Genomic DNA, 23267 nt, shown 5'->3' with positions numbered 1-23267 from the left:
CAGAAGGGAACCAACACCTCTAAGAACAGAAGGCTGAGGAATTTGTGAAACAACCTGTATTTGTTTCTTTCTAGCTACTGGCATTTCTGCCCCTCTCCATTTTAAGGTGTATGCATTACTCCTCCCCCAGGGACAGCCAGCTCATACTGCTTCATCCTCTTTGACTAAATTTCCTCACCTTTCTCTAAAAATGTACCTTCCCCATGTCCTATTCCTTGAGACCTCACTCTATGTGAGTAGAAGGCTCAAGAAAAGACCAGCTACTGTCTTCCTGGGGAATGAAGGTTCCCCTTGTGGATAAATGGTATTTGAACGAGCTCCTTTGGAGAGACGCCTGAACTCACTATGGGAAGCAGGGGTAATGCCAGCCCAGACTACTTCCCAGTCAGCCACCCTACCCCCTACCACGTCCTGGTAACATGAAGCTACACTTATCTCCTACTTAGGAGCGTACTGAAATCTCAGCAGAAATACCAGGTGCACCTAATGAAAAAAAAGTACAGCGTTTCAGAGGTGTGCTCTCATCTCTAGGGAGATGCTAAACACCTCTCACCTTCCTTCAGCCTCTTCCACCCCCAGGAGGTGTCATGGGTACACTGCTGGGCTGCATTCTAAGGGGTGGGGCTTAGGCAAGAGAAAACACGTTACGAACATAACTGGGCTGGAGCTCACGCTTGCTTAGCTTCTTTTGAGATTGGCTTCTGTATTTTAGGTCCCTTCCTGCTGCTGACCTCTCCTCTCTCATTCCTCCAAAGGAACTGGTGTGGCCAGAGAGACCTGGACCTCTTCCAGGTTGAGAGGACTAAGAGGGAGCTGGGCACAGGTGAGGCCAGGGTCCAAGGAAGCATGCTAAGCTAAGGTCCAGTCCAGCTCAAAAACCAGAGATCTTGGGCCATAGATGACAATGAAGAAGGCACATCTGCTGGGAATGCGTCCCCACTCATCTAAGGCAAGATGTGCTGGCAGTCCAGCATTCAGGAATCTCACCATCCTCAATGTGACTGGTAACAGTCAGTAAACGCACCAGCAGATACATAACCTGGCTTCTGTACTGCACTGATGACCCACTGTTTTTCTGTGCAGGTAAGACAAAAGTTCACTCATCGGGAAGCAAAACTACATTTCTTTATATTCAAGGAAGATTACGAAGCTTACCTGCTAACTGGGGCCTTTGCCTAAATTAAAAGAATTCTTCCTATTCATTTCTTCTTTTTACATCTGAAGCCTGTCTTAAATCATTCTATATATGCACAAAGGATTGTGCTATTTCTACTACAAAATCATGTAAGAAGAGTAAGTGGAGACCAAGAAAAAGCAGACCTGCTTAATTATAAGAGACCCAATTCTAGCCTGAAAATCATTTTATACACACACATGCATACATACACATGCACATATATATATACATATACATGCATATATTTCTTAACACTAAAAATACCCAAATATTTTGTGACACATTTTAGTATTATATACTTAAATAGGCAAATGTTTCTATGCAGGAAGATAGGATTATTTGGGACCAGTAAGACATTTTTAAAAAGGTTCCTTAAGAAAGTTTCTTCTTTGGAAAACTGAAAATGGTCCAAGAATAGCAAGGTGATGCCGTGACAAGAAACTTCTCTTAACGCACTAATTTCTTGTCAGGGTACCAAAGGGTCTAAGGAACCATTTCCCTACCTTTCATTTCACTTGCTACCATTCAAGACAATTACAGCTCCATATGTAGTTGGAGTCTGTCCTGGTCTAGCATTTAATTAGTGGCCTCTTCCCGTCCAGCTTCAAAGCATTCCACTTGTGCTAAATGCATCAGTTCATCCAGAGCTAACTCTGATGACTGCATTTGTTTATGAACAGGCAAGCATTTCCTCCCCAGAGTGCAAGCATTTCTGTAAACAAGCAGGGGGTTTGGATCCCTGGAAGATTTTCTGCTGCTGCAAAGTAGCTGCCTTCCCTCCACGACTGCTGTAGAATCCACCCATCTGTGTCAGGCAGAGAAAAATGGTCTATTTCACACATTTCTGATGTTCATTTTGGGACAGAATAATTAAGATTAAAATATCTGGTTTAAATCCAAACCCCATCTCTGTAATAAGAGCTGTGTGGATTTCAATTTTTCTTTTTGGTGAAACATGAGCAGTACTCATGGGGAAAAAACACCCTGAAGTTTTCAGTGGAGCCTAGCTCACACCTATAAATTCATCAGAACTAAAATGTGGAGAAATAGAAAAGGCCATAGGAGGAGCTATAGCCTTCACCACAGAAATCTGTATATACTACTTAGAAACATCAACACATGTTTTAGAAATATTTGGGCTAGAACTAAAGACATCTGTAAATGAATTTCATTTTCAGCTGTTAAGTGGACATTTACTAACATATTAACATATCTAAGGTACCTGCACACTTCTTCTGCATCAAAGTTTCGAGTTTGTCTGTGGTCGATCACAATAATCTCATGATGTTTATCTAGAAAGCATTCCAGGGCTGACTCCGGAGTCCGAGCAATATTACATTTGTAACCGGCTCTGTCACAGGCCCACCAGAATCCATCACTCTGACTGTCTTCCTTTGCAAAGATCAGCAAAACCTGGAACACAAAGAAAAGAGAATCTTGACAGTAATCATCATCCTACAAGCCGGCCTACAAGATACTGGTTTAAAATGCAGCCTCTGGAGAAAAGCTACCTGGGTTCAAATCCCAGCTGGTCCACTGATTCTAGGGTGTCTTTGAACAAGGTAGTTCATCTCTTCAGCCTACAGCTTCTCCAACGTCAGGTGTGCTAAGAACAGTGCCATGTAAGCTAGCTATGAGGCCTGAGTGAGCACAGAATACATGGTCCATCACTCTGCTGGTGGTTGTTACCCATTTGTAATTTCCTAACTGGCTTCGTTTTTAAATAGACTGAGCACTGAAATGAAAACAGGCTAATCAACACAAGTTAGACTATGATTCACATACACACATATTTGGGGCCAGGGCAGCTGGTGTTCGTCTCAAGGTACCTGGCCACCTCTCTAAACTTAGAACTTAAATCCTTATCCAGACACAGAAGGGATGGGAACTCAAAACAATCTCAAAAACTAATTCCAACATCTAGCACTTGCCAAATCTAGAAAGAATAATCATGAATTGTGAAGCTATTGGAGCTAAGGTGATGAAACGTGCCTCTTTTTTCTTCATTGAAAAGTGAAGCCCCGCTCCCTGGAAAGAAGGTAGCCATACTTCTCACCATGTTGCCCTCTTCATTCCCTGGGCTCTGGGACCCAGATTCCCTGATGGCCAGAAAGCCAGAGATGGCGATACCACCACCTGAACTTGTTCATTTATTTGTTTATGGTCTATCTTCCCCACTAGAATTGAGCTCCAGGACAGCAAGGACCTGCCTGTCTTGTTCCTGCTGTGACCCCCTGCCCGTCAGCACTTACTATCTGAGTGAAAGGATAACTACGTGCAGGGTTTCTGCAAAATGCAAGAGGGTTTTAACTATCAATTGGAATAAAACTACGTCACAGCAATAGGTCTAATAAGAAATACATATAATAATCTCAAGATATTGATAAGGCATTTAATATTCTTCACCATCCACTTCTGGTTTAAACAATTATGAACAGAAGGGAAGTTTCTGGTCCTTTAAGCCCATAGCCAATACCATTCTTCATGATGAAATTCTGAATGTGTTTCATTTAAAGTCAGAAACAAGACAAATTGTCTAATAATTACCACTACATTTTAAAAATGCTTCATTAATTGACAATACATAGAAAAATAGAAACAGTATAATTACCCTCATGTACCCATCACCCGGTTTCAGCAATAACCAACTCCTGGCCAATCTAGCTTCAATTCTATCCCTAGCCACTTTCCAACTCTTGTATCAGCTTGCAGCAAATCCCACATATTTCATCCATATGCATTTATTAAAGATAAAGACTCTTCTCTAAAAAAAAAAAAAGAAACCACAACACCATTTCATACCTAAACCTCTCCAATAATTCCTCACTGTTAAACATCTGAATGCATTATAAATGTCATTTGTTCTACACTGTTTGAATCATTTCCTGTTTTCTCAAATGCCATGTTTCCAGAAGAGAAATAATATTTTTCAGTAGGATTTTGACATTTGCTTCTTAGCACATGGCTTGAAATCACATACCAGTAACACATGAGGCAGCCACACTTATTAACGGCTACTCTGGGCAAGGGTCTGTCACTCCTCAGGTCAGTCTATCCCCCAAAACCTCAGCTACAGAGCTACTTCTAGGAAGAAACGGGAGGTGGCTCTTCCAAGAGAAGTGAGGGGCTCAGCCTTGTGGATCTTGATAGTGAAAATAAAGCCTTCAAACAGAACTGTTAACAATAGAGCTACAGTGAAAAAAATCAGATAGAATAAACTGGCTGGTACAAAAAGTCACTAGCCCTTTACTTGATGTAGCTGTGGTATTAGCATGAGAAACTCAATAAGCAAAGCCTAGAAGTCAGAAAAGGTGACAGAACTTCTTATCTCATCTGTCTGGCTGAACTATGATTGCTAAGCAAGAATCTCAACACTTTATATGTCCTTTATACCATTTATACCTCAATATTTGACGAATGCAATAAGAACCTAACTGTATTCCCATATTGGACATTTCTACAGTTATTAATCTCATATGTCTTAGATGTCCTTAAAAGACGGGAATGCTCCACTTTTGGAAAAATGTCATTATTCAAGTATTTCCTGAGCACCTGCTATGTGCCAGCACCTACTATGTACCTACTATGTTTTTTTTGTTTGTTTGTTTGTTTGTTTTTTGTGGTATGCGGGCCTCCCTCTGCTGCGGCCTCTACCGTTGCGGAGCACAGGCTCCGGACGCGCAGGCTCAGCGGCCATGGCTCACGGGCCCAGCCGCTCCGCGGCATGTGGGATCCTCCCGGACCGGGGCGCGAACCCGGTTCCCCTGCATCGGCAGGCGGACGCGCAACCACTGCGCCACCAGGGAAGCCCCCTACTATGTTTTTAATTGCTTGGAGTATGCTGATGAACAAAATAAAGACGTCTTGCATTGTAGGGGTAAAGAAACAAACAACAGGCATGATAAATAAGCAAATGATATGGAATGTTAAAAGTGGTAAGTGCTAGGTAAAGACAGTAGGGTTGAGTAAGAGGGATCCAGAGTGGGTGCTGGGACCAATATTAAGTAAGGTGGTTAGGGTAAGCCTCACCGAGAAAGTGACATGTGAGCAAATGCCTGAAGGAAATGAAAAAGTCAAGTTGATAACTGAAGAAAAAGCATTCCACAAAGAGGGAACAGATCCACTGGTTCCTACAGTGGGACTCATGCCTGATGTGTTCAGGGAACTCAAGGAAGCAGGTGTGACAGAGAGGAGTGTGAGCTGGTGGGAGAGGAAGTGGAGGTCACAGCAGAGGGCTCGATCTTGGTAATGCCTGGTTTAGGAACTTACACCGGATTTCACTTGGAAACTTAAAAACCAATTCAAAGTTGGGAGTTGTATTAATTATGCCTCGTTAATTTTGATATTTCTGATGCTTTGATGTCTGGAGCCTTGCTGACCCTGGAGAGATGCCCCAGAGGGATAGCCAATTCTCCAACCCCTAGAGAAAGCAAACGACTTGCCTAGGAACGCACTTTTCATATGCAAACCAATCCAGTCCGTACTCCTACCACCTCTATCACTGCTAACCCTCTGGACCACTATCTACCTGCCCTAATCACTCTAGCGCCAGGCACCAGACAACTAGGGACAGCCCTTCTGCCCAACACTCCTCTGGAATGATTCAAACTAGCTAAACCTGTCTACCCTGCTTTCCCTGCCTCACCGCTTCCCACAGAAACCACAATCAAGGCTCTGGACCACATTTTCCCCTTTAGGCTCCCTGCCTCCAATCAACCTTAGTGCTTCCCTCTGTGGTCCTGCACGGCCCGCCCCTCCTCTCGGAAACTGTAACAAACTATCTTTCAATGACAGTCTCTCCTAATCTGTTGGCCTCCCCCTACCTGAATAAAAATTAAAATCTACATATTGAAACAAGAGTATTTATATTACAAGAGTACTCACTAGGAAATCTCTCTAGGTAGTATTCAAAATATTTTCCATTTATAAAAAAATAATTCAGAAAGACTACTTTTCAATAATCCAACTCCTAAGCAAAGTGAAAATCTATGGGAATTAAAAAACTATATATATATATATATATATTTATATTTATTTATTTATTTTAGAGTAAAGTACTATAGTAATCACTTTTTTTAAGGTCTGCCTATCTCTGGAAAATTCTATCTTCTCTAGGAAAGCAGTGCACCCAAGTAACCAAAGCTGTACTCTCTGTCCCCATCTCCTAGGCCACAGCTGGACTAATAATGTTGTTTCTGGGAATTTGAAATGTGAACAAAGAGACACAGAGGCTGGGAATTAGGACCCATGGCTCATTAATAGTAGAGATACTGAAGGAAGAACCTTAAATCCCTTCTGTCAAAATACTCAGAGATGGCTCATTGTCACCCTTTCTAAGCCATGGCTTTTCAACTCTTCCTTGGATTCTGAAAAAAAACACACTATTTCTTACTCATTTACTATTTTGTGTAAGACAGCTGTTACTTAAAACCAAAGAACACAGCCCCTCAAAAACCTTTTGTGATATAGTCCCTCTTCAGATTTATCATTCCATGCATCAGTATTTAGTTTCTTTGTCAAACATGTCAGTTTGTAAATGTTTATTGACCATTCACTGAGGCAAATCCCATAAAATGATTTTGTAAAATATATTTTAAAAAATAATTAATAAAAGCATATAGCTGAACTTAATTTATAAAGAGTAAAAACTGACTCTTACTTGCTCTAAATAGTATGTGGAACATTCCTTCAAAGAATACTTTAGATGACCTATCATGCAAGATGTTAAGAACTGAGAGTAAGAAGCTGACAGAGACAACCATAGTCCAGTCTCTACCCCTAGGACGCAAGCAGGGGAGAGGTTCAGGTAAGCAGGTAAGTACAAGAGATGCACTAATAAGCAGTGACCGAAGACAGAGCAAGGACATGGCATCCAGGGAAAGAATCTAGGCCCAGGAGAATGGGAAGAAGGAAGTAGTTTTGTTATATCAACCTCACTGTACTGTTGTAAACACAGCAAAAGAGAAGACGATTAAAAGCAGATCTGGGGTGAAGCCTGGGGCAATGAGGAAACATCTTCTGAAGCAGATCTTGGCCAGCTTGTGCTTTGTCCAGGATCAGAACACAAACACAGGCAGTGTTCACTTTGCATGGCAGTGTCAGACCACATAAATGACCAAGCAAAGCAATCTTAATGAAGGATGGTAAAAACGATGGTTCCATGACATTTAGAAATTTTGTCAAAACATAAAAAACTTTTATTGTTGGTTATAAATGTATAGCGAAATGAAAAATGTAAAATTAATATTTATTCAGTGCACTTACTTTAAAACATTAGAAACTGTGAATTAAAAAAAATTTTTAAGCTTATTGAGTAGTTTGAACAGTGCTTCCCTTCTTCCAGTTGTATAAGTTATGATACAGAATGAGCCTCTTTTCTATGCCTTGGTGAATTATAAACTCTTAAGTTTGGATCAGCTTCCAACATTTTATCCTGTGTACTTTCAATGTCATGAAATGTCCCCAGAGTTCCTTTAATTACTGTGCTGTTTTTTGTTGGCATCACTTCAGCTTTTTCGTCACAACCACTTTCTTCATTTAGCTCAATAAACTTGCATTGACTAACTTCCTCTGGCTACCCTCTAGAATCTCTCACAGGCAGCAGTGTCAACATTGTCAGTCAGCTTTCTTCTCTAACTCCATTTACATTGCTGTTTCACTTCCAGCATTATCGCTTTCCATTCCTTTGCTACACTTCCGTCTTTGTGGGCTAGCTCCTGCTTTCAGTGATATACTTATATATATTTTGTAATGCCGTGTGAGTTATCACGGAGAGCTAAAGGGGTGACACAACTGCACACTCTGCTGTCTGAGCTAGAACTAACAGGCAGAGACTTCGAAAAAAGTGATGTGGTTCGTCACTGCTCAGGCTGCACATTTGTTATTTATGTAATGACTTGTGGACTGAAGAACTAGCAGCAAAGTTTGTACTTGACGCAATCGTCACAATTAAAACACCAATGTGACTGCAGTCTTTGGGCCTGGTGTTATTTAGCCCTAATCTGTATACACTGGAACTGTGCAAAGCCAGGGCTACCTGTACGGCTTTTCTTTTTTTTTTTTTTTGCGGTACGCGGGCCTCTCACTGTTGTGGCCTCTCCCCCCATTGCGAAGCACAGGCTCCGGACGCGCAGGCTCAGCGGCCATGGCTCACGGGCCTAGCCGCTCCGCGGCATGTGGGATCTTCCCAGACGGGGGCACGAACCCGTGTCCCCTGCATCGGCAGGTGGACTCTCAACCACTGCGCCACCAGGGAAGCCCTGTACGGCTTTTCAAACGTAGCTATGAATACCTCAAACTACCATGCAGGGTCTCCCTCTATTTCTACCTACACCTTCTTGGAACCATAAAGTTTATTTATTTATTTATTTACTTAAAATAAATTTATTTATTTATTTATTGTTTTTATTTTTGGCTGTGTTGGTGTTTTGTTACTGTGCGCGGACTTTCTCTAGTTGCGGTGAGCAGGGGCTACTCTTTGTTGCAGTGCGCAGGCTTCTCATTGTCATGGCTTCTCTTTGTTGCAGAGCACAGGCCCTAGGCACGTAGGCTTCAGTAGTTGTGGCACGTGGGCTCACTAGTTGTGGCTCGCAGGCTCTAGAGCCCAGGCGCAGTAGTTGCGACACGGGCTTAGTTGCTCCGCGGCATGTGGGATCTTCCTGGACTAGGGCTTGAACCTGCATCCCCTGCATTGGCAGGCAGATTCTTAACCACTGCACCACCAGGGAAGCCTGGAACCACAAAGTTTAATTCATCTTTCGACCCAAGCCAGAATAATGAAGTAAGGGATGACCCAGAGCAGGACCCAGAGAATGAAGTGTAAGAGGTTGCAGGGGGTAGCACTCAGATTCCGGGGGGGGTGGGGGGGTGGTCCTAGTGGCCATGACAAGGACAGGGACCATGACTCACAGGAGTTCTCAGAGCAGGAAGGGACTCTGGGGGTGATCCATCAACCCCCAATCAACAGATGAGTTCAGCAACTTCCCCAGCAGAGCAGTGGCAGAGCTGGACCCACAATTCCCAGCTCCTCCTTCAGTAATCTTTCCTGATGTCCTCTTGCTGTGCTACAAGTATTGTAACCATTCCTTTGACATGTTTTATCAAGAAAGTACTGAAAACTATCTTTTTGAGGACAGCAATAAGCAGTCTTTGATAGCTAAGTGAGGATGAAATATAATATACTGAAACTATATTCTCTGGTGAAGGCTAATTATGAAAAAGATGAAAAAAAACCCCTAGCTTTTCCTTAACTTGAAGACAATGTAAGTGTTCATTATTATTAGTGTTCTTTCTAGAAAGGGTGTATCTACATGTTTCCAAATGGATTATCAATGTCTACTATTAAACATTTAATTTTCAGAATACTTGGTTTGGCTTTAAGCAAAAACCAGGTAACAAGTAGCTTCTAGAGTAGACCACATACATAAGTGTATCTACATCATACTAAACAGCTGGCCAATCTGATCATAGGTGGGGTCGATTCAGTTGGAAAAAATGGTTTGGGAGCTTTCCTCAAATGTCCCTAAGAAAGTAATGCTAATACGTCTTGTTTAATACATCTTTTTGGTGATCTGATGTTAACTAAACTCTGAAATTTGCACACACTGGAACTATGCAAACTAAGGGCTTTGTCGAGCAGCTACAGTTTAATGAGAATTTAAGGGTCAGCCATGATACTGAAAGGACTTTAAACATACTATCTCATTTAATAACCCTTCACAACTCTTTCGAGGTGGGCATCATCCCCACTTACAGACGTGGAGACTGAGATATGGGACGATTAAGAGACACACCCACAGCCACACAACTAATAAGATTTGAACTGAGGTTGGCTGGACCCCTGAGCCTGGGCAATCATTAAGTAACGTACTCTATTTTACCCCCAAAATATTGGACCAAAACCCCTAACAACTCTGTGGTTCCATGAAATTGGCTGGGCCAGGTAGAGGACCTGACTTGGTACCAGCAGTAAGGACGGACAGGAGGGGAGATGCTGACCACAGCAAGTTACCGAGTCTGAACATCTCCATCACTCCGTCATTTCATTTACTATGTGAAGAACAACTTCCCACAAGGCCAAAGGATCTCCAACATAAAGTCTCCAATACATAATGGTTCCAGAAAAAAATCCATGTCCACACAACATAGAAGTTTAAGTTTTAAAGGAAAGTGCTGTCTTGCTGGGAAAACGCTTAGGCCAGAGCAGTGAAGATCTGTTTCCAAGTCCAGTCGGAAAGCTCTCTGAGGGGCAGGGGCGACAGCGCTCTAAGCAGAGACAATTCCACACACGGGGAAGTAAATATGCTCCAGGCATTGACGAAGAAAAGACCTCTTGATTTTCAGATGGTATCATGCTGATAAAAATCTATTGCCTCATAATATTTCCCCTATTTTTTTTTTTTTTTTTTTTTTGCTAAGACTGGAAAACATGCCCTGCTGTGAGTCACAGGCACTCACCCACGAGAGCTGTCCTCTACAATACGACGAGGCACGTCCACCCGCTCCACTCCCAACAGCACTCCCTCCAGGCCACATCACACCTCCTGGTCTCTACACGGGAGCAAATTTCACCTGGTGACCTCAGAAGTGCACCCTCAAAAGCAACCACATCCTGGAATATGTTTGTCAAGTAAGTTCCTCCCAAGTCCTAAGTGTTCCGGGTGACGTAGTTAACGTTTTCGGCATGGCAGTGAAGTTACAGAGTAGGTATTTTTCTCCAAGAAAAAGAAAATTACAGAATTTTGCTCCAAGAAAAAAAAAATTTTTTTAACTAAGGTTCTAGGCCATTTCGAAGACAGTTGCGATGACAGTATCAGAAGCCCGAGAACACTTGACTAGTTTTCTCTGCCTTTCAAGTTAAAATGTAATAGACAATAAAACCAACCAGCCAGACTCCCTGGGTGGTCAGGGGTCATTGTTCGGCCCCCTTCCCCTGCAGCACCTGGTGCAGAGCCTTGAGCACAGAGGTACTCCACAGACTCGAACTGGACGGATCAGTGAGTGAAATTACGTTTGAATGAGACCCAGGAGTAAAGACATCCTTGGTTCTAAGTTGAGCTTATTATTTTTTTAAAAAAGAGTCTCTTAATTATTCTGTCCCTCACTCAGAGAGGGACTCTTGACCACTTGTATCTGCTGTCATGGGAGCCAAACTCATGTGACAGGAACCAGGCAGGGTACACGGTAGCACTGGAAACACTCCACCTCTTATGCTGGGTGGTGGGTTCACGGCATTAGTTTTACTATTATATTTCATAGCATATGAGCACAAATTTAAAACGTTCATTATGTTTTAACATACCAAATATAATAAGTCCAAAATTACAATCATTTTTGTGATGAGGGAGTAAGTCCATTATGGGATATTTAAATACTGCAAAGGACTATATTGTATTTGAAAGGTTAGAAATACAGTACACTTGAGACTTTGTTATAAAATTTGACTGCTACACAAACATATTAAAAATAAGCTAAGGGTAACCACTAAAATAGAAGCCTAACCTATAGCTTCTAAAACAGAAAAAATAAAAGGTAATTCTGAAAATTATGTCAACTTAACAAAAAGTAGAAATATGAGAAAAAAAAGGGTAACAAATAGAAAATACAAAATAAGACTAATTGTATCAGTAATCACACTCAATGTAACAAGATTACACTCACTTATTAAAGTCAGATTATCAGAATAGGTTTTAGAAAAAACTATGTGCTCCTTATAAGAGGGATATTTAACATAAAGTTATAAATAAAACCGAAAATGAAAAGATAGAAAAAGATATACCGGGAAAATATTAACCAAAGAAAGCTGGTCCAGCCATATTACCAACAAATAAAATAGAAATTAAGGCAGAAGTTTAAAGAGGGACACTACATAATAATAAAAGGAACAGTCACCAAGAACATACAACAATCTAGAACTTGGATGTACATTAACATGACAGACCCAAAACATCAGAAAATATTAAGAAATATTGAGGATATTGACATATCCATTACAAAAGAAACTAAAAGAACACAAAAAATTAAGATAGAGATGGTTTGAACAGCATCATTAATAAAGTTGAATTAATTTCACAGATATAGAAACCTGTATTCCAGAAATAGAGATACATCTTTTTTAAAGTTTTTGTGGAAAATTTCAAAACTGGCTACATTATTGACTACCAAACAAGTTGCAACAAGTATCAAAGAATCAGGCATCAAGTAATTCAATGGAGCAAGGAATACACAGTCATTTCAACAAATGGAGCTGCTCATTCAACAGGGAAGGAAAAAGAGCCTTGACCTCTTTATTCCACCATATATAAAAATGAACTTGAGATAGATTATAGATCTAAAATTAAAATTTAACAATAAAGTTTCTAGAAGAAAACGAGAAATAATCTTCAACCTGGTATTAAGGATTCATAGACCACAGAAAGTAATAACCATAAAAGGAGTGATAAATTAGACTATATCAAAACTAAAATTTTTGCTCAAAATCCAAATTTGTGAAAATGAAGACAAGAGCCACAGATTGGAAGAAAATATTTTCAAAATCTGATAAAGGATTTGGGACAAGAATATATACAAAATTCCCACAACTCAGTTGTTTTTTAAAAGTCAACCCAACTATAAATGGGCAGGACTTAACTAAACATTCACAGAAGATTTTTAAAATGGCCAATCAGCGTGGAGAAATGCAAATTTAAGTTACCGTAAGATAGAACTACTCACCTACTAGATAAGCTAAAATTAAGAGACTGAAATAAACATAACCAAGGATTTGGAGTAATAAGAACTCACATTGCTTGTAGGAGTGTAAAATGGTACAACCACTTTGAGAAAAGATCCGGATATATCTTATAAATAGTATCTAAACACACTATTGTTTTGAAGGTTCTAGCAGGACAATCAGTCTAACAAAATAAAAGGCATTCAGATTGGGAAGAAAGTAGTAATGATATGATCCTGTATATAGAAAATCCTAAAGAATTCACACAAAAATGTAAAAGCTAATAAATGAGTTCAATCAATATACAAAAATAAATATATTTCTATACACTAGCAATGAACAACCCAAACTGAAAGTAAGGAAACAATTCCATTTGCCATAGCATCAAAAAGAATAAAATATTTCAGGAATAAATTTAACAAAAATATAAAACACTACACTAAAAACTACAAGACATTGGTGAAAGAAGTTAAAGAAAATCTAAATAAATGGAAAGACATCTTATGTTAATGGATTGGAAGACAAAATGGTTAACACAGTAATATTCCCAAATTGATCTACAGGTTTATTGCAATCACTATCAAAATCCCAGCTGGTCCCCCTCACTCCCCAAATTAACAAGCTGGTCCTGAAATTCGTATGAAGATTCAAGGGACCCAGACAGCAAAAACAATCTTGAAAGATAAGAAAGCTGGGAGACTCACACTTCAAAGCTACAGAAATCAAGACAGTGTGGTACTGGCATAGGACAGACATATATCAATGGAACAGAATTGAGAATCCAGAAATAAACACTCACAATCATGGTCAGTTGATTTTAGAAAAACATGCCAAGACAATTCAATGGGGAAAGAATATTCTTTTTAACAAATGCTGCACAACTAGATACATAACAAAAGAATGAAGCCCTACCTCACACCACATACAAAAGTTAAATCAAAATGGATCATAGAGCTAAATATAAGAGCTACAACTATAAAACTCTTAGAAGAAAACAAAGGAGTAAATTTTTGTGACCTTAGATTAGGCAATAGATTCTTAGGTACGATACTAAATGATACAGAAAAATTTCAGAATGATGCCTGCTGCCTGACACCTTTCAAATAAAGTTTAAAATATTCAAAACAAAGTAAATATTAATTGATACATGGGACTTCCCTGGTGGTCCAGTGGTTAAGAATCTGCCTTCCAACGCAGGGGACATGGGTTCAATCCCTGGTCGGGGAACTAAGATCCCACATGCCGCAGGGCAACTAAGCCTGCATGCCACAACTACAGAGCCCGCACACCACAACTACAGAGCCCATGCACCACAACTACAGAGCCTGCGCACCAGGACTACTGAGCCCGCACACTCTGAAGCCTGTGCACCACAACTAGAGAGAAGCCCACACACCACAAGGAAGAGCTCGCTCGTTGCAGTGAAAGATCCCACGAGGTGCAACTAAGACCTGACGCAGCCAAAAATAAATAAATATTAAAAACCAACAACAACAACAAAGTTGGAGGTTTTATACTATGTGATGACTATGGTAATCCAGAAAATATTATTTCTTAAGGATAGGCAAATAGATCAATGGAGCAGTACAAACCTATGTTATGGCTCAGCCATTTCATTTCTAAATATTTACCCAAGAGAAGGAAATCATATGTCCATCAAAGACTTGACAAAAATGTTTATAGCAGTTTTTACTCATAATAGCCAAAGGTGTAAATATCCTAAATGGTTATCAACATGATAGTAGACAAGCTAACGTTGGTGTATTTACTCAGTTGAATTCTCCTGAGCAGTATAAAAGGCACAAAGTACTGAAACATACAACAACATGATGTCTCAAAACAATGAGCAAAAGAAATCACACACATAAGAGTACTTGCAACATAACTCCATTTACATCAAACCCTAGAACAGGAAAAATTAACAGAACTCAGAACAGTGAGTACAGGGTAGGCTAGCTTTGACTAGCAAGTAATATGAAAAAACCTTTCTGAAATGGCAGAAATATTTTATGTTCTGTTTTGAGTGGTGGTTACATTAATTTATATATTTGCCCAAACACACAAACTCTATATTTAAATTCTATGCATTTTCAACTTGAAAATAGAATAAAGAAAAATAATGAGTTTTAGAATAAGGTTATGGAACTCTTCCTTTTTTTCTCATCAATTTAGTTATGTATTTTCAAGATCTTGGGAAAAGACAATTGTGATCTAAAATAAGATTTACTGGGCTAAGAATTAGCAATCTGAATATGGAATCTCAGGCTCCATCAGAAAGAAATCAAGAAAAAAATTATGCTATATTCTTCTTATTTATTGTATAATAGAGAATTGGTGTCATGAATTTTATGTTTAAAGTTCAGTTAAATTAAATTGGGCTCTATTCAGATGTGGTTTCTAACTGTTTTATGATTTTCTCAAGAATTGAAGAGCAGCAAAGACTGAGAAAATGCATAAGGATAATGTTTATTCCCTTTGGAGGAAAGATTTAGTAAAGGTGTCAATGCTCTGTTTGTATCCTTTGGACTTTTTAGTGTATTCCACCACATTCCAATTGCCAAGAGCTGTACACCTAAGAGACATACTGCCCATGTGCACAGCAAGTTTGAAGTGCCAAGGAATTGACCTCTCTCCCAGCAACCTTATTCAAATGACCTTTGGGAGTTGTATAAATATCACAGCTTCCTTGTCTCTTGGGTGAGGAAAGTCTGAATCATTTGTTTTGCACCATTTTCCAGAATTTGCCTGTAGAATTAAGATTTATTCACCCTTGGTGGCATCTAGTTTAATGATGCATACTTTCTTGGCTTGCATCCACATTACACCCCATTTATTCCAATTTTTGAATCACCTTTAGTAAACATCTTTAGTTGGTTCTGTAGCAATTGTGCTCACAGGATAAGGCAACAGCCTTCTGTTATCTTTGTATGCATTTTGAAAACAATTTTATTTTATCCTGTGTACTTTCAATGTCATGAAATGTCCCCAGAGTTCCTTTAATTACTGTGCTGTTTTTTGTTGGCATCACTTCAGCTTTTTCGTCACAACCACTTTCTTCATTTAGCTCAATAAACTTGCATTGACTAACTTCCTCTGGCTACCCTCTAGAATCTCTCACAGGCAGCAGTGTCAACATTGTCAGTCAGCTTTCTTCTCTAACTCCATTTACATTGCTGTTTCACTTCCAGCATTATCGCTTTCCATTCCTTTGCTACACTTCCGTCTTTGTGGGCTAGCTCCTGCTTTCAGTGATATACTTATATATATTTTGTAATGCCGTGTGAGTTATCACGGAGAGCTAAAGGGGTGACACAACTGCACACTCTGCTGTCTGAGCTAGAACTAACAGGCAGAGACTTCGAAAAAAGTGATGTGGTTCGTCACTGCTCAGGCTGCACATTTGTTATTTATGTAATGACTTGTGGACTGAAGAACTAGCAGCAAAGTTTGTACTTGACGCAATCGTCACAATTAAAACACCAATGTGACTGCAGTCTTTGGGCCTGGTGTTATTTAGCCCTAATCTGTATACACTGGAACTGTGCAAAGCCAGGGCTACCTGTACGGCTTTTCTTTTTTTTTTTTTTTGCGGTACGCGGGCCTCTCACTGTTGTGGCCTCTCCCCCCATTGCGAAGCACAGGCTCCGGACGCGCAGGCTCAGCGGCCATGGCTCACGGGCCTAGCCGCTCCGCGGCATGTGGGATCTTCCCAGACGGGGGCACGAACCCGTGTCCCCTGCATCGGCAGGTGGACTCTCAACCACTGCGCCACCAGGGAAGCCCTGTACGGCTTTTCAAACGTAGCTATGAATACCTCAAACTACCATGCAGGGTCTCCCTCTATTTCTACCTACACCTTCTTGGAACCATAAAGTTTATTTATTTATTTATTTACTTAAAATAAATTTATTTATTTATTTATTTATTTATTGTTTTTATTTTTGGCTGTGTTGGGTCTTTGTTACTGTGCGCGGACTTTCTCTAGTTGCGGTGAGCAGGGGCTACTCTTTGTTGCAGTGCGCAGGCTTCTCATTGTCATGGCTTCTCTTTGTTGCAGAGCACAGGCCCTAGGCACGTAGGCTTCAGTAGTTGTGGCACGTGGGCTCACTAGTTGTGGCTCGCAGGCTCTAGAGCCCAGGCGCAGTAGTTGCGACACGGGCTTAGTTGCTCCGCGGCATGTGGGATCTTCCTGGACTAGGGCTTGAACCTGCATCCCCTGCATTGGCAGGCAGATTCTTAACCACTGCACCACCAGGGAAGCCTGGAACCACAAAGTTTAATTCATCTTTCGACCCAAGCCAGAATAATGAAGTAAGGGATGACCCAGAGCAGGACCCAGAGAATGAAGTGTAAGAGGTTGCAGGGGGTAGCACTCAGATTCCGGGGGGGGTGGGGGGGTGGTCCTAGTGGCCATGACAAGGACAGGGACCATGACTCACAGGAGTTCTCAGAGCAGGAAGGGACTCTGGGGGTGATCCATCAACCCCCAATCAACAGATGAGTTCAGCAACTTCCCCAGCAGAGCAGTGGCAGAGCTGGACCCACAATTCCCAGCTCCTCCTTCAGTAATCTTTCCTGATGTCCTCTTGCTGTGCTACAAGTATTGTAACCATTCCTTTGACATGTTTTATCAAGAAAGTACTGAAAACTATCTTTTTGAGGACAGCAATAAGCAGTCTTTGATAGCTAAGTGAGGATGAAATATAATATACTGAAACTATATTCTCTGGTGAAGGCTAATTATGAAAAAGATGAAAAAAAACCCCTAGCTTTTCCTTAACTTGAAGACAATGTAAGTGTTCATTATTATTAGTGTTCTTTCTAGAAAGGGTGTATCTACATGTTTCCAAATGGATTATCAATGTCTACTATTAAACATTTAATTTTCAGAATACTTGGTTTGGCTTTAAGCAAAAACCAGGTAACAAGTAGCTTCTAGAGTAGACCACATACATAAGTGTATCTACATCATACTAAACAGCTGGCCAATCTGATCATAGGTGGGGTCGATTCAGTTGGAAAAAATGGTTTGGGAGCTTTCCTCAAATGTGCCTAAGAAAGTAATGCTAATACATCTTGTTTAATACATCTTTTTGGTGATCTGATGTTAACTAAACTCTGAAATTTGCACACACTGGAACTATGCAAAGTAAGGGCTTTGTCGAGCAGCTACAGTTTAATGAGAATTTAAGGGTCAGCCATGATACTGAAAGGACTTTAAACATACTACCTCATTTAATAACCCTTCACAACTCTTTCGAGGTGGGCATCATCCCCACTTACAGACGTGGAGACTGAGATATGGGACGATTAAGAGACACACCCACAGCCACACAACTAATAAGATTTGAACTGAGGTTGGCTGGACCCCTGAGCCTGGGCAATCATTAAGTAACGTACTCTATTTTACCCCCAAAATATTGGACCAAAACCCCTAACAACTCTGTGGTTCCATGAAATTGGCTGGGCCAGGTAGAGGACCTGACTTGGTACCAGCAGTAAGGACGGACAGGAGGGGAGATGCTGACCACAGCAAGTTACCGAGTCTGAACATCTCCATCACTCCGTCATTTCATTTACTATGTGAAGAACAACTTCCCACAAGGCCAAAGGATCTCCAACATAAAGTCTCCAATACATAATGGTTCCAGAAAAAAATCCATGTCCACACAACATAGAAGTTTAAGTTTTAAAGGAAAGTGCTGTCTTGCTGGGAAAACGCTTAGGCCAGAGCAGTGAAGATCTGTTTCCAAGTCCAGTCGGAAAGCTCTCTGAGGGGCAGGGGCGACAGCGCTCTAAGCAGAGACAATTCCACACACGGGGAAGTAAATATGCTCCAGGCATTGACGAAGAAAAGACCTCTTGATTTTCAGATGGTATCATGCTGATAAAAATCTATTGCCTCATAATATTTCCCCTATTTTTTTTTTTTTTTTTTTTTGCTAAGACTGGAAAACATGCCCTGCTGTGAGTAACAGGCACTCACCCACGAGAGCTGTCCTCTACAATACGACGAGGCACGTCCACCCGCTCCACTCCCAACAGCACTCCCTCCAGGCCACATCACACCTCCTGGTCTCTACACGGGAGCAAATTTCACCTGGTGACCTCAGAAGTGCACCCTCAAAAGCAACCACATCCTGGAATATGTTTGTCAAGTAAGTTCCTCCCAAGTCCTAAGTGTTCCGGGTGACGTAGTTAACGTTTTCGGCATGGCAGTGAAGTTACAGAGTAGGTATTTTTCTCCAAGAAAAAGAAAATTACAGAATTTTGCTCCAAGAAAAAAAAAATTTTTTAAACTAAGGTTCTAGGCCATTTCGAAGACAGTTGCGATGACAGTATCAGAAGCCCGAGAACACTTGACTAGTTTTCTCTGCCTTTCAAGTTAGAATGTAATAGACAATAAAACCAACCAGCCAGACTCCCTGGGTGGTCAGGGGTCATTGTTCGGCCCCCTTCCCCTGCAGCACCTGGTGCAGAGCCTTGAGCACAGAGGTACTCCACAGACTCGAACTGGACGGATCAGTGAGTGAAATTACGTTTGAATGAGACCCAGGAGTAAAGACATCCTTGGTTCTAAGTTGAGCTTATTATTTTTTTAAAAAAGAGTCTCTTAATTATTCTGTCCCTCACTCAGAGAGGGACTCTTGACCACTTGTATCTGCTGTCATGGGAGCCAAACTCATGTGACAGGAACCAGGCAGGGTACACGGTAGCACTGGAAACACTCCACCTCTTATGCTGGGTGGTGGGTTCACGGCATTAGTTTTACTATTATATTTCATAGCTTATGAGCACAAATTTAAAACGTTCATTATGTTTTAACATACCAAATATAATAAGTCCAAAATTACAATCATTTTTGTGATGAGGGAGTAAGTCCATTATGGGATATTTAAATACTGCAAAGGACTATATTGTATTTGAAAGGTTAGAAATACAGTACACTTGAGACTTTGTTATAAAATTTGACTGCTACACAAACATATTAAAAATAAGCTAAGGGTAACCACTAAAATAGAAGCCTAACCTATAGCTTCTAAAACAGAAAAAATAAAAGGTAATTCTGAAAATTATGTCAACTTAACAAAAAGTAGAAATATGAGAAAAAAAAGGGTAACAAATAGAAAATACAAAATAAGACTAATTGTATCAGTAATCACACTCAATGTAACAAGATTACACTCACTTATTAAAGTCAGATTATCAGAATAGGTTTTAGAAAAAACTATGTGCTCCTTATAAGAGGGATATTTAACATAAAGTTATAAATAAAACCGAAAATGAAAAGATAGAAAAAGATATACCGGGAAAATATTAACCAAAGAAAGCTGGTACAGCCATATTACCAACAAATAAAATAGAAATTAAGGCAGAAGTTTAAAGAGGGACACTACATAATAATAAAAGGAACAGTCACCAAGAACATACAACAATCTAGAACTTGGATGTACATTAACATGACAGACTCAAAACATCAGAAAATATTAAGAAATATTGAGGATATTGACATATCCATTACAAAAGAAACTAAAAGAACACAAAAAATTAAGATAGAGATGGTTTGAACAGCATCATTAATAAAGTTGAATTAATTTCAGATATAGAAACCTGTATTCCAGAAATAGAGATACATCTTTTTTAAAGTTTTTGTGGAAAATTTCAAAACTGGCTACATTATTGACTACCAAACAAGTTGCAACAAGTATCAAAGAATCAGGCATCAAGTAAGCAAGGAATACACAGTCATTTCAACAAATGGAGCTGCTCATTCAACATGGAAGGAAAAAGAGCCTTGACCTCTTTATTCCACCATATATAAAAATGAACTTGAGATATAGATCTAAAATTAAAATTTAACAATAAAGTTTCTAGAAGAAAATGGAAAATTTCAAAACTGGCTACATTATTGGCTACCAAACAAGTTGCAACAAGTATCAAAGAATCAGGCATCAAGTAATTCAATGGAGCAAGGAATACACAGTCATTTCAACAAATGGAGCTGCTCATTCAACAGGGAAGGAAAAAGAGCCTTGACCTCTTTATTCCACCATATATAAAAATGAACTTGAGATAGATTATAGATCTAAAATTAAAATTTAACAATAAAGTTTCTAGAAGAAAACGAGAAATAATCTTCAACCTGGTATTAAGGATTCATAGACCACAGAAAGTAATAACCATAAAAGGAGTGATAAATTAGACTATATCAAAACTAAAATTTTTGCTCAAAATCCAAATTTGTGAAAATGAAGACAAGAGCCACAGATTGGAAGAAAATATTTTCAAAATCTGATAAAGGATTTGGGACAAGAATATATACAAAATTCCCACAACTCAGTTGTTTTTTAAAAGTCAACCCAACTATAAATGGGCAGGACTTAACTAAACATTCACAGAAGATTTTTAAAATGGCCAATCAGCGTGGAGAAATGCAAATTTAAGTTACCGTAAGATAGAACTACTCACCTACTAGATAAGCTAAAATTAAGAGACTGAAATAAACATAACCAAGGATTTGGAGTAATAAGAACTCACATTGCTTGTAGGAGTGTAAAATGGTACAACCACTTTGAGAAAAGATCTGGATATATCTTATAAATAGTATCTAAACACACTATTGTTTTGAAGGTTCTAGCAGGACAATCAGTCTAACAAAATAAAAGGCATTCAGATTGGGAAGAAAGTAGTAATGATATGATCCTGTATATAGAAAATCCTAAAGAATTCACACAAAAATGTAAAAGCTAATAAATGAGTTCAATCAATATACAAAAATAAATATATTTCTATACACTAGCAATGAACAACCCAAACTGAAAGTAAGGAAACAATTCCATTTGCCATAGCATCAAAAAGAATAAAATATTTCAGGAATAAATTTAACAAAAATATAAAACACTACACTAAAAACTACAAGACATTGGTGAAAGAAGTTAAAGAAAATCTAAATAAATGGAAAGACATCTTATGTTAATGGATTGGAAGACAAAATGGTTAACACAGTAATATTCCCAAATTGATCTACAGGTTTATTGCAATCACTATCAAAATCCCAGCTGGTCCCCCTCACTCCCCAAATTAACAAGCTGGTCCTGAAATTCGTATGAAGATTCAAGGGACCCAGACAGCAAAAACAATCTTGAAAGATAAGAAAGCTGGGAGACTCACACTTCAAAGCTACAGAAATCAAGACAGTGTGGTACTGGCATAGGACAGACATATATCAATGGAACAGAATTGAGAATCCAGAAATAAACACTCACAATCATGGTCAGTTGATTTTAGAAAAACATGCCAAGACAATTCAATGGGGAAAGAATATTCTTTTTAACAAATGCTGCACAACTAGATACATAACAAAAGAATGAAGCCCTACCTCACACCACATACAAAAGTTAAATCAAAATGGATCATAGAGCTAAATATAAGAGCTACAACTATAAAACTCTTAGAAGAAAACAAAGGAGTAAATTTTTGTGACCTTAGATTAGGCAATAGATTCTTAGGTACGATACTAAATGATACAGAAAAATTTCAGAATGATGCCTGCTGCCTGACACCTTTCAAATAAAGTTTAAAATATTCAAAACAAAGTAAATATTAATTGATACATGGGACTTCCCTGGTGGTCCAGTGGTTAAGAATCTGCCTTCCAATGCAGGGGACATGGGTTCAATCCCTGGTCGGGGAACTAAGATCCCACATGCCGCAGGGCAACTAAGCCTGCATGCCACAACTACAGAGCCCGCACACCACAACTACAGAGCCCATGCACCACAACTACAGAGCCTGCGCACCAGGACTACTGAGCCCGCACACTCTGAAGCCTGTGCACCACAACTAGAGAGAAGCCTGTGTACTGCAACGAAAGATCCCACGTGCTGCAACAAAATCCCGCATGCCGCAACCAAGACCCAATGCAGCCAAAAATAAATAAATAAATATTTTTTTTAAATTGATACATAAATATGTAGAAGAAATATACAAATACCTATCATAATCAATCTCCAAATAGTGGTTACTTTTAGGGAAGAGAGAGGAGGGCAAAGGGATAAATAGGGCTTAAAGTATCTGTAATCTCTTGTTTCTAAAAGGAACACTGAGACAAATAGGACATCCTTGATAAAATAAATTTATTATGTTTGATAAAATAAAATTAGCATATTTCATAAAAGTGGAACAAATGCTAGTTGCACAACTAGATACATAACAAAAGAATGAAGCTCTACCTCACACCACATACAAAAGTTAAATCAAAATGGATCATAGAGCTAAATATAAGAGCTACAACTATAAAACTCTTAGAAGAAAACAAAGGAGTAAATTTTTGTGACCTTAGATTAGGCAATAGATTCTTAGGTACGATACTAAATGATA

At 39.5% G+C, this 23267-nt stretch overlaps 1 protein-coding gene across 8 annotated transcripts in view; it reads right to left on the bottom strand.

Moving 5' to 3' along the window:
* PDE8B (phosphodiesterase 8B) overlaps positions 1 to 23267 on the bottom strand; it is a 281364-nt gene that overhangs the window by 143492 nt on the left and 114605 nt on the right. For all 8 annotated transcript variants that reach the window (XM_024121540.2, XM_024121557.2, XM_055086624.1 and 5 more), the window contains one exon: positions 2400 to 2590. In XM_024121540.2, the coding sequence (XP_023977308.1) occupies positions 2400 to 2590 (191 nt within the window). The remainder of the gene's footprint in view (positions 1 to 2399; positions 2591 to 23267) is intronic.

This window comes from Physeter macrocephalus, chromosome 8, assembly GCF_002837175.3.
Source record: "Physeter macrocephalus isolate SW-GA chromosome 8, ASM283717v5, whole genome shotgun sequence".
NCBI lineage: Eukaryota > Metazoa > Chordata > Mammalia > Artiodactyla > Physeteridae > Physeter > Physeter macrocephalus.
The sequence above is the reverse complement of the archived record's forward strand: the minus strand, read 5'-3'. Positions and strand labels throughout refer to the sequence as shown.